The 12,328-nt window shown below is 46.3% G+C and overlaps 1 protein-coding gene across 4 annotated transcripts in view; it reads right to left on the bottom strand.

Annotated features, from left to right (window-relative positions):
• Positions 1 to 574: 574 nt before the first annotated feature.
• The window catches only part of Tbc1d9 (TBC1 domain family member 9), a 105,105-nt gene continuing 93,351 nt past the window's right edge, over positions 575 to 12,328 (bottom strand). For all 4 annotated transcript variants that reach the window (XM_040734857.1, XM_040734856.1, XM_040734855.1 and 1 more), the window contains 5 exons: positions 7,758 to 7,823; positions 6,974 to 7,060; positions 4,361 to 4,435; positions 4,135 to 4,238; positions 575 to 2,658 (listed from right to left, as the gene is read on the bottom strand). In XM_040734857.1, coding sequence (XP_040590791.1) covers positions 1,939 to 2,658; positions 4,135 to 4,238; positions 4,361 to 4,435; positions 6,974 to 7,060; positions 7,758 to 7,823 — 1,052 coding nt within the window. In that variant the 3' untranslated portion in view covers positions 575 to 1,938. The remainder of the gene's footprint in view (positions 2,659 to 4,134; positions 4,239 to 4,360; positions 4,436 to 6,973; positions 7,061 to 7,757; positions 7,824 to 12,328) is intronic.

Genomic DNA, 12,328 nt, shown 5'->3' with positions numbered 1-12,328 from the left:
TGAGCCCGCTCTCCAGCCCCAAACATTTTAAGTTAGATAACTGAGTAACAATTATCTTTTCTGTTTGCTTGTTTGAAACATTCTTGGAAGACTATATTGTATTTCTTTTTAAATCTCTCTCTCTCTCTCTCTCTCTCTCTCTCTCTGTGTTATGTTTATATATAGGTGTCTGAGGTGTATATTCCTGTGTATGAGCCCACATTTACCTCAGTTTGCACATAGAGGCCAGAGATAGGATCTCTTTTTACTTGTTTTTGCTGCTTGTGACTATATGACCCATGAACCTCTGGTGATTCTCCCGTCTTCACACCCCTTCTCACCACAGAGCACTAGGATTACAGAAGCTCACTACTAACTACAGCGTGCTTTAGACGGGTCCTGGGGATCCAAGCACACTACGCACTTAACTGCCGAGCCATCTTCTCAGCTCTATAGACTTTCTCACCTCAAAATACTCTCTCAGAAAATTCTACTGACTTAGTCAAAATAGCTGTCTACAGATAGTTTCCCTACAGAATCGTCAAATACACAACATAGGGTCTCAGGCAGAGACTCAAGCATAGAGACACAGAGCTATATCTGAAGTGTTTTATTTGTTCACATTTATCCTAGTTGAGGTTCATACTACTTCATTTGATAATTTAAAAATCATCTGTAAACAAAATAAAAAAATTACAGCTGTAGCGGTTAAATGAAGGATGGTCCGTGTAATAAAAGCAGGGGGTGTGTGTGGAAAGAGTCACGACCAGCAAAGTAGATGTGAACGTGATTGTGAGGCCAAGAGGAAGACGGGAAGTTTCCCAGTGTCTGTGATGAACAAAGGCATAACAGTGCTAACAGAGAGCAAGACTTCAAAGTGCAGGTGTGCCAGATTTGATTTCCACATCCCTTCAGGAGACAGAACATTCTATTCTGTTACATAAAGTGACAAGTTCTGTTTTAAACAGTTACGCTACCTTGCAGAATCCCTTCACTGCATACATAATGTCTACACCGACTTAACGGCCAGTTGGTTATATGTGATACGTGACAGTTTCCCGACTCTACAGAAAGTATGGGAATGGTAACGATCATTATTTTATGTTGTGTTACTTTTTTTTTTTGCTGCATTTTCAATGAGTGACAAGAATCTAAAAACCCAGCACGAGAAGCATCAGGACTTCTAGCCCTTCACAAGCAAAACTTGAGACAGGAGGCTGAGCCTGTGTCTCCCTGGGTCCTCATGGCTTTTACATTCGGATTCTCAGACGGCTCATGGGTTTTTCTGGCCAGTGGATATAAACAATGAGAGCAAGATGTCGCTGTCCAGACCGATCAAATGTGTCATTCTAGCATCATGTAAAAATCGTTTATATTTTCATAACTGCTTGGAACCCAAATGTGTCCCCCTTGAAAGGGAACCGGGGTAGAATATGACTTTTGGGTAGAGGGTTTTTATGAAATATATTTCCAACCTTAAAAAATATTTTCAGGATTTACTAAAGTAGTTCAAGATTTACCCCAGTTGACGATGGCCTTTCCTTCTGAAAACAGCCCTATGTTTGCAACAGTCCGTTTTCCTCCCAGATCTAATTTTATTTTGGAGCCCAAAAGCACAGAGCACAGCTGCCTATTAGCATCCAACAGCACTATTTTTACATCATAGATACAGCTGAACAGCAAGGGTACTAAGTTATAATACACATACCACTGACAGTTTGGGTTTTCAGGGGGAGGGATTCACAGAATAAACTAGACTCTGGTCACTGTACCCCACAGGCAGACTGCTAGTGCCTTGCTTTGGGGGTGTTTAATCTATTTCTCACCAGTTTTCATTGTATCACCTTATGAAAACACTAGGCTTCAAGCCAGATACTAATAAATATTTAATTGAAATGAAAAGAAACCCCCCCCAACACAGAAGAACATAAAAAACCCTCCCTCGCCTCCCTCCCCATGTCAGCCAGACAGGGCGGAGATTTCATAGTCACTGGCAGAGGTGAGGGGCTTTCCTACCATGCGCATGTTCTTTGCGCTGGTGACCCTGGCCATCATGCACACTGGCTTGTCAAAGTACTTCACCAGGGCAGGCTCTGTCAAGAGAGAGGCCAGGAACTGCTCGAAGGTGATGGCCCAGTCCCGGTCCAGGCTGCTGCTCCTCGGCAGGGAGGCCATGCCCTGGCTGGTGCGCACCAGGACCGTGTCCTCCCCAATGTCCTCACAGTGCAATTTGTCCTCCTCGTGGGAGCCGGCACTCAGCACCGAATAGGACGACATGGAGCTGTCGTCCTTGGTATCGTCGTCGGAGATTAGCATGGAGGAGCAGGCCCCGTTGTCCCTGGGTGAGGAGTCCTCCAGTTTAATGTCCTCCATCTGGCCTCCCAGGGAGTGCTCCTCATTGTCAGCTGCCAGGCTGGCTGGCAGTGGCTCTGTGGACTCCACCACCGCGTAGGGCTGGCTGGGCCCCTTCTTGGGGAAGAGCATGGCTGGAATGGCCTGGCTGCAGGGTGGCCCGGTAACCCCATCCTCCTTGACAGGCTGCGTGGTGAAGAACTTGCCCACCTCTCCGATCTCTAGCAGGAGGCTGGTCACCGCAGCTGTGGCGTGGTACAGCTCCTGCTCATTGGGGTCTTCACTGAACATGTTGTACATAGTCTTACAGAGCTCGATAAACTGCCCCTGGAGAACGAGTGGGGAAGGTGAGGCACTAAGAGCAAGGGCTAGGCAACCGTGAAACCACGACTCTTAAGCTTCCCAGAAGAATGCTCTATGGAGAAGGGAGGGACCCACTGCTAGGATCACTTTATTAGTCTATTTCTTTTTTAATTAAAAAGTTTGAAACATCCAGGAAACTAGCAAGAGTGGAATGATACAAGTCTTCCTAGACTTATCACTAAGAGTCAAGAATGACGCAGTGGCTAAAGCACTTGTCACAAAGTATCCCAAGAGCCCGTATTTTAAGGGGGAGGGAGGTGTGGTGGCATGCATAGTCCTGTCCCAGAAAACTGGGGGCTGGGGGGACAGAGACAAACAGGTCCTTGGGGCTACACTGGCCAGCCAGCTTGGCCTGCGCACTGAGCTGTGGAACAATAAGAGACTGTCTGAGAACTCAAGGTGGGTTGCTCCTGAGGGACGGTAGCTGAGGCTTTCCTCCGGCCTCCATATGTGTATCTACACATGCACCCACACGTGTGCACCTGTGCACGTGAAAACACACCCTTCACACACAATGCCTAAGCTATTTGTTTTTTTGCTTAATTTTTTTTTCTCCCGCTTCCCCCTCCACTTTGGTTGTTTTGAGACAGAGTTTCACTATGTAGCCCAGGCTAGCTTCAGATTTATTATCCTCTTTCCACAACCTCCTCAGTGCCAGGACTATAGGCATGGGCCGCCATGTTTGCCTCCTCAGCATTGGGGCTACAGGCATGGACCACCATGCTAGGCGCTGCGTCAAGTTTCCCTTTTCTCCACTGTCTTTTTCTCCTTGCTGCAGGGTATGAAGGAGGGAGAAGACATTTTGGAGACTTTCCCACGGTGAGCTATAACGGCCTTGACCATGACACAGATCCTCACTTTCCTGCACAGAAGCAATGCCTTCACGTCTCACTTCCTGCGCCCCGTCTGCTCCTTAGCTGGAAACTCACCATTTCATGGTTGTAACCACTGACATCCCTCCTCCAAGCACATCTTAGCTTCTAAGGAAACGCAGTGATAGGAAGACAGCGTGAGCTTGCTTGTCTGGAGGTAATTCTACTGATAGGGATGGATGTTATGTCCCCTCAAACTGAGTACTTCCTTGTTCAGATTTTTCTTTTAGGAGAACATTTTGTCACAGCTGAGCACCGTTTTGATGGAAAAGGAATAAAACCACACAGGGCTGGGGGTGTAGTTCAACTGGTGGAGTGCTGGCCTGGCGTGCATGAGGTCCTGGCTTCGGTGCCCCATTCTACATAAGCCAGGTGTGGTGGGCACACACCAGTAACCTTAGCACTTGGGAGGTGAAGGCAGGAGGATCAGAAATTCAAGGTCATCCTCAGCTACACAGTGTGCTGGAGGCCAGCCTGGACCACATGACATCCTGTCTTAAAACACAAACAAACAAAAACAAAATCACAAAACAAAACAGTATTTATCCTAGATTATATACTTTCTTACCTGATTCAACTTGGGCAAATCCTTTGCATTTTTTGATTTTGACTTATTTTCTGCAGTCCAGAGTTTCAGATAATTACGGTTTTCTTGAGAATTTGCCCTCTTCCCTACAACCAAATGCCAAGAGATGAGGGTCGTAGGTAGGTCAGGAAACAAGAACTCAGGCAGCAAGCAGGTAAACGGGGGGGGGTGTAGGGATGGGGGGGGAAGGGGGGGAAGACAGCTGTACCTTTGTCCTGCTTCAGACTCACGGTGACGAAGCCGTCTTCCGCACTCAGTTTGCTTCTGCTGTCCAACCCAACGACTGCCAGAGGATATTGGGAAGAAAGAAGGGCGTTGCAGAGCACACTATGGGCTTAGCAGTAGAGCATGAAGATCGTACAGGCACAGTGGCCTGATTTAGCAAGCAAAAACTTAAAGCACTGCCTGGGAGACAGCTCAGCAGCTGTTCAAGCTACGATGCTCTAGCAGGGGCCCGGAGTATGAGTCTCTCTCAGCATCCACACGGCACAAGGAGAGATTTGATTCCAGCAAGTTGTCCTCTGACCTCCAAACACACGCGCGCGTGCGCGCACACACACACACACACACACACACACACACACACCAAGGCTGGGAGAATCCTTCCATGTGTAAGGCCTTGGCTTCTGACTGTAGCATTTTAGCAAAAACAAAACCCAAAATTGTCTAAGTAGTCTGACCCCAGTTTTAGATGGATATATTTTGTATATACATAATCAGACATTGTATAGGAAAACATGGAAAAGCAGTATTTTAAGATATGAATAATTAGTAATTGTATGAGTAAGATTTTCAGCGTGTGTGTGTGTGTGTGTGTGTATGTGTAATTTGTTTGTTTTTATTTTTGAGACAGGGTTTCTCTGTGTAGCCTTGGCTTTCCTAGAACTAGCGCTGTGGACCAGGTTGGCCTCAAACTCACATAGATCCACCTGTGTCTGGCCCCTGAGTGCTGACATTAAAGGCGTGTGCTACCACTGCCTAGCCTATCTTATATATTTTAATCTATATTTCAAAACACCCATCATGAAGCAATAGTGCTTCTGGGATTAAAAAGCACTCTGAAAAGGCATTGTTTAAGGACATTCCACGCTGTGGCATGTAGCTGTCTCAGGAGCATTACGTTAAGAGGAGACTCCTCTCTGAAATGGGCATCCCTAACAAGGTAAGGCCAATGTGTTGCAAATGCATGGCTGCCCATATGAAGAGACAGTGGGTGTGCTCAGGACCACATGAGAGGAGGTAACTATAGACAGACTGTGTGATCTCATTAGGTCTCCAACACCCACAATTTGGCAGTTATCATCTCCAGTATCCACAGAGAAACTGAGGCTCAGAGGCAGGATTCTGCCTGTAGTCGTCTAGGCAACAATATGCAGAGTTAGCTCCCTGAGGAGCTCCTATCCTCAACAGTACTGCAAATCGCAAGACAGCAAAGTCTGGTTCCCTTTTCTCCAGCCAACTCCTTAGCACCCACCTGAGGCTTAAAATCAGGCTATGCTGCACTTGTTTAGGTACAGCAAGAATTAAGAGGCCCAAACAAACAACCAAGCCCAGAGGCAGCCTGTGTTCACTGCTGGACCCGGGTGAGGTGCTGTGTACACTCCCAAGGTAAAAGCCACATGGCTTAACATGTGCCTGTGGAGACAGATGCAGTGAGCCACACTGCATATTTAGGCCAAACCTCACCCATGCAGACCAAACGATCACACAGACGAGGGTTTGATAAACTGTTGCAGTGGGCCAGACGGCAGGCGGTCATCGCTGGGACTCCGTGGAGGATTGGTTCCAGGATGCTCTTGTGGACACCAAAATCCACAGGCACTCAGGTCTGCTGTGCACTTGTGATCATCTACATGTACCCTCCTACGTATTTTACGTCGCAACTAATGTGATGGAAATGCTATGTAAACAGTTGGAATGTGTCAGTGTTTAGTAAACAAAAACAAGAAGAAAACAGGAGGCTGCACATATTCCGTCTGGATGACTGTTTTTGGCTGGATATGTTTCAGTAAACAATTGGCGGCATCTGTGGCTGCGGATACAGAGTCCGGCCTGTATTCTAGCCTTTGCAGGCTGCAAAGTTTCTACTTTAAGTGGTTGGTACTGTTACTGCGGCACAGACTGAATGAGTAACATGGGTGCATTCCTTCAACACCATCAGTACTAGAGCTCACATTTCACATACTTTTTACACGGCAAGAAATATTTTACATCTGACTTTCATTTTCTTTTAAATTTAAAACTCGAACAGCTCTCTAAGTTCACGGGATCACAACAGGCGGTGGGTTGGGTCTAGCCCACGAGCTACCCTTTGCTTCACAGCTGTTACATAGGGCAGAGACAAATTATGGCAATGCCTTCCTTCACATTTATTGAACTCTTCCCTCAAGTGCATCAACACTAGCTGTGTGTGTGTGTGTGTGTGTGTGTGTGTGTTTTGAAGGTTACACTCTAGTCCTCCAACTGATGGCAGGCACTTTAAAGCCTGAACCACCCTCCTAGTCTGAGAATGCCTTCCTAAACCAATGCCAGTGGCAGTTCTGGATAGCGGTGTGGCAGCCACACAACGTCAGTAGGAGAAGGACCCCAGCGGGGGAAGGAGAGAAAGGCGTGTGCGGCACCGCACGCCGCAGTTTGCTGAGCCGGCAGGACGCAGTGCGCATGGGACCTGATGCTCAAGGCGCCAACCCTCAAAAACGTGAAGGTCCACGTTTAGACAACCTAATTTACACCCTTCTGTGACTAACTTCGGAGCTAAGCCTTTCCTCAGTAACAGCAGGCTCTAATGAACACAGTCCCTGCAGGGAGAAACGTCACCCACCGTGTGTGCATTCTGGGGTGATGTCTTCAAAGAAGTACTGAGTCGCTTCAAAAGCAGAGTCAGGTTCATCTTGATCAGAGGACGGCTCTGCGGGAGAATGTTGGGGGTCTGACTCAACAACATGCTTCCTTACTCAGGAGAACGACAGCAGAGGATACAATCTGAAGTCATCAAAGTGGTTCGGAGGACAGAGGCACCTCGAAGGCCTCTGTGGGGGTCACTTTGGTTTTAACTCCATCCTAACCCCACACCACTGTCCCTCTGCATTTTCCTCTCTGTTGGGGCGATTTCCCAAAGACTTTGAAGTAACACTTGATGGGTCAAATTGCAGGACGCTGTCTGCTGTATACACCCATCTGGGGCGTGAGTGCTAATCTGCCTTCACTTTTAGTTTTTATTTTTTTAGTATTTGATAGATGGGTCTAAAACTGAAACCCAAGCCTCAGCAGCATGCCCATCTTTTCCCACCAATGCTAAAACTGCCCCCAAGACAAGCCCTCAGCATCTCATTCTCCCCCTCGGAATGTTTGTGTCCCACCCGCCACCGAAGGCTCTGCGCCTTTCTCCTGAAGAGAGGCGGATGTTTTCTATGAGCCCAACCCATTTCTGAGACAGGCAGAGGGCAGCCAAATCAAGGACACCCTCATTCAGGGACTCAGGTGAAGAGTAGCAACTCGGCCTGGACTTTGGGGAAGAATGACAGGCTGACAGGCACTACCAAAGGAAGAGATGTACAGCCAGGTCCAGGGCACCAGACGTACGCTGCTCGGTGTGGCCCACTTACCTGGCAAGACGTGCATTTTGTACAGGAGTTTGAGCTTCTCTGTGAGGTCCCCATGACACGCAGCACCTAGAAATCATGGAAGAACTCGTGTGAAATGTGTTTCCTGAGTTAGCCTTGCCCTGGACGTAGAGAACTCTCGAAAAAGTTTACTTTTTATATAGTCAAGCCAAGGTACTGTTAGACAAAAGTTCTGCCTATGACCTGTTTTGGGTTAAGATTCTCAAACCAGGAGACTTGGTTCTAAATGCTTTGTACTTAACTGTGCACTATAGAAGAGCCGGACTCTCTTTGTCCTCGGTTTCCCCTCTGTAATGCTAGATAGATGATAACAGAAAAATCTACCAGTGATCTTGGCACTGGGACCCCATGACACACATAAAACTACATATGCTAATATACGTAATGATTTCAAATGCATCAGTTAGATTAATAGCTATATGTATTATAAGTGATTTATTAATGGGAAAGATCATATAATTGGGTCTTAACATCCTAAACAACTATGAATTAAAAAAATAAAAGAAGAGCACATTTTGAAGGTTAACTCCAAATTATGTATTTGAGAAACCCCTTTTCAATGCTTTTTAAGTTCCCCGAAAAGTTAATTTTGCTCTAACCTTGACTTTAATTTATTGTGGCCTATGAGGCTAACTCTAAGGAATCCCTGATCCTTTCCCTTTAAACTCCGAGTTACTCCTGGAATAAGAAAATCTTCTGGAATATTTACTTAAGTCCCTGAGGATGAGCCAGCTCAGAAAGAGGGAGAGAGGATTCGGAATCCAGGGGGAAAGGACGTCACAGTCATCCTGACCAAACCATCACTGTCCTTGGATTCTTATCCTCAGCCAGCTTCTGTGTTAGCTTGGAACCAATGTCTGTGGGGAGTGTTTGAGAGGAAATGAAGACCAGACGTTGGGGCACACAATCCTCATTTACAGCCTGGCTTTGACCTGTGTGAGCTGCATATACCTCTCAGTTGGGTTTGATAACAGGAACTTATAGCTGCCTAAAAAGCCAAATCTCAGCAAGTCACCTGACTTCACCAGGCTTTTGCTTCTTCAGCTGTAACAGTAGGCAGGCAGATAATGCTGTGACCCAAAATGTTGGTGTCACCCCACAAGTCCTATGTTGAACCTTGACCTCCAATGTGATGCAGCCATTGGCTTTGAGAGGTGAGTGGGTCATGAAGGCAATGACAACGGGATTGGAGTCCTTATCAAAAGAACTCCAGGGAGGATGCTTGTGTTTAAACCATGGTTCAACATATAGAAGGAACTGTATAGACTGAGTGTGATCACTGTGTAAACTGAGTGTGATCACTGTGTACACTGAGTGTGATCACTGTGTACACTGAGTGTGATCACTGTGTAAACTGAGTGTGATCCACTGTGTAAACTGAGTGTGATCCACTGTGTAAACTGAGTGTGATCCACTGTGTAAACTGGGTGTGATCCACTGCGCAAACTGAGTGTGATCCACTGTGTAAACTGAGTGTGATCCACTGTGTAAACTGAGTGTGATCACTGTGTAAACTGAGTGTGATCACTGTGTACACTGAGTGTGATCCACTGTGTAAGCTGAGTGTGATCCACTGCGTAAACTGGGTGTGATCCACTGTGCAAACTGAGTGTGATCACTGTGTACACTGAGTGTGATCACTGTGTAAACTGAGCCTGATCCACTGTAAGAACTGACTGTGATCTACTGTGTACAGAGTGTGATCCACTGTGTAAACTGAGTGTGATCCACTGTGTAAACTGAGTGTGATCACTGTGTATACTGAGTGTGATCCACTGTGTAAACTGAGTGTGATCTACTGTAAGAACTGACTGTGATCTACTGTGTAAACTGAGTGTGATCACTGTGTACACTGAGTGTGATCACTGTGTACACTGAGTGTGATCACTGTGTACACTGAGTGTGATCCCCTACATAAACTGTGATCCACTGTATAAACTGAATGTGATCTGCTGTGTAAACTGAGTGTGATCCGCTGTGTAAACTGAGTGTGATCACTGTGTACACTGAGTGTGATCCACTGTGTAAACCGAGTGTGATCACTGCATAAACTGAGTGTGATCCACTGTGTACACTGAGTGTGATCCACTGTGTACACTGAGTGTGATCACTGTGTACACTGAGTGTGATCACTGTGTAAACTGAGTGTGATCCACTGTGTAAACTGAGTGTGATCACTGTGTAAACTGAGTGTGATCACTGTGTAAACTGAGTGTGATCTACTGTAAGAACTGACTGTGATCTACTGTATAGACTGAGTATGATCACTGTGTACACTGAGCGTGATCACTGTGTACACTGAGTGTGATCCCCTGCATAAACTGTGATCCACTGTATAAACTGAATGTGATCCGCTGTGTAAACTGAGTGTGATCCACTGTGTAAACTGAGTGTGATCACTGGGTACACTGAGTGTGATCCACTGTGTAAACTGAGTGTGATCCACTGTGTAAACTGAGTGTGATCCATTGTGTACACTGAGTGTGATCACTGTGTACACTGAATGTGATCACTGTGTAAACTGAGTGTGATCCACTGTGTAAACTGAGTGTGATCCACTGTGTAAACTGAGTGTGATCACTGTGTAAACTGAGTGTAATCAATGTGTACACTGAGTGTGATCCACTGCGTAAACTGAGTGTGATCTACCGTATAAATTCCATGTGATCTACTGCAGAAACTGACTGTTATCTACCAGATAGACTGAGTGTGATGCCCCCTTGATCTTGGGGCTCTCACCCTCTGTAACTATGAGCTATTAATTTCTTTTGTGTGAGAATTACTCAGTCTAAAAAGCGCTTTGTTAGAGCTTCTAGAACTGAGTGAGACAGGTGGCAGTTATTCTTACTCAGAGGGTCAGCGACTGCACAAACTATGCCTGCAGACTGCACTGCTGGGATTCAAACCTGCAGTTTGTAGCTGGCGCCTTAGGGCAAAGTGAATATGTGCGTATAAACCACTGGATCAGTGCCTGGCACGAAAACTTTGTAGGAATGTTTATCGTTAGTTCAAAGGGCTGCTTTCATTATGTATATACTGTAAGTTCCTCTGCATGAGCCTACCCTAAGTATGTATACAAGGCTTTATATGATTATGATGATAGACTTAACCCAGGAGGACTTTCCCATGTGACGCACCTGCAGCGTTCTCTGACCTTCTCACCTCCTCGACACTATTCCTGCAGAGGGGAGTGCTCTTTGGAGCCATCACTGGCTCTATGCCTGGTCTTTCATCTCAGCCTGGACATCCCATTTAAAGTACACAGCAAGGCACAGTTGATCACTACTGATTGTCTGTTTAGTAGGACCTAGAGTCACCTAGGCGTCTTGGAGGGAGTTTCTAGATCAAGTTCAATGATGTTGGAAGACACATCCTAGATATGAGTGGGTTGTGTGAGCTCCCAGGCAGGCGAGGAACAGCAGCGTTGCCTGTACCCCAGACATCTCTCAGAGAGCGCAGCAGGAATGGGGCTTTTCCCTGTACAAATCTGGACCCACGCAACTCCAGAGACAAAGGCCAAGTCATGTTAGAGTTAGTAAAGCTTGTTTCCCCACCAAAGAACTGGCTCCTCAAAAATCATGTGGCTGCAGTCTGTCAGCTAACCTAACTTACAGCTTAGAAGGTCCCGGTCTCGGCTGCAGTACTTCCTGCACTCTCTCCCACACACCTTTGGACTGGTGCCTGTCTTCAATCAGGTTCGTGTATGCAAATTAGGTGCACTTCCTCCCTCTTTAGTCCTCTCCTTCTGGTTGCTTCAGTAAACAGCTGGCCTCTGACATAGTCCCCTGGGGCCATAACGAGTGGGGTCAGAGAACCCTCAGGGTTGGGGTCCCAGAATGAACAGAGGTGAGGCTGCAGCTGAGTTCCTGACTGCAGTGTGACCTGTGGATGCTCCATGCTCCAGCGGCTGCCAATGCTTTCCCCACTGTGATAAACTCAAATTGTGAGCCAAAGCAATCCCTTCTGCTTAAGTTGCTTAAGTTGTTAGACATTTTGTCACAGGTTCAGAAGAGGAATGAGTGCAAAGGTAACATCAAGTGGGCCACGCTCCCTTACCTTGCAACATTTTCTTCATCCGCTTATAAATGGAGTAAGAACCCCAAAACAATATGGAAAGTGAGCATGAGGGATAGGTAGCAACCCGTGTCTTGCTGGTCAGGTGTATGGTGTACGTGCGTGCGTGCGTGCTTGTGCTTGTGCGTGTGCATGTGTGTGTGTGCGCGCGCTCATTTGTCCTAGCTATGGGTAGTCCTTCAGCCAGGAAACAGGCAGGAAAGACTTCTGTTTAGACAGTGAGATGCTACGGGTTTCCAGTCTTTTATTAAAATAGGTTTAATGTTACTTAGAAACAGTATGAAATTATGTATTAGGAAGGCTTACCTATAAGGATACAGGATACTTCTATAGGATATATTTTTAATTATTATATTTGTTTTGTAAAACAGAAATAGTCCAATCTACTGTCTAGATTAGGGGTTCTTGACCTTCCTAATGCTGTGATTCTTTAATGCAGTTCCTCATATTGTAGTGATCCTCAACTCTAAAAGCATTTT

The sequence above is a fragment of the Mesocricetus auratus genome, unplaced genomic scaffold, assembly GCF_017639785.1.
Source record: "Mesocricetus auratus isolate SY011 unplaced genomic scaffold, BCM_Maur_2.0 Super-Scaffold_100041, whole genome shotgun sequence".
In the NCBI taxonomy this organism is placed as follows: domain Eukaryota; kingdom Metazoa; phylum Chordata; class Mammalia; order Rodentia; family Cricetidae; genus Mesocricetus; species Mesocricetus auratus.
Note: the sequence above shows the minus strand (reverse complement) of the source record. Positions and strands in the feature narration are given on the sequence as shown.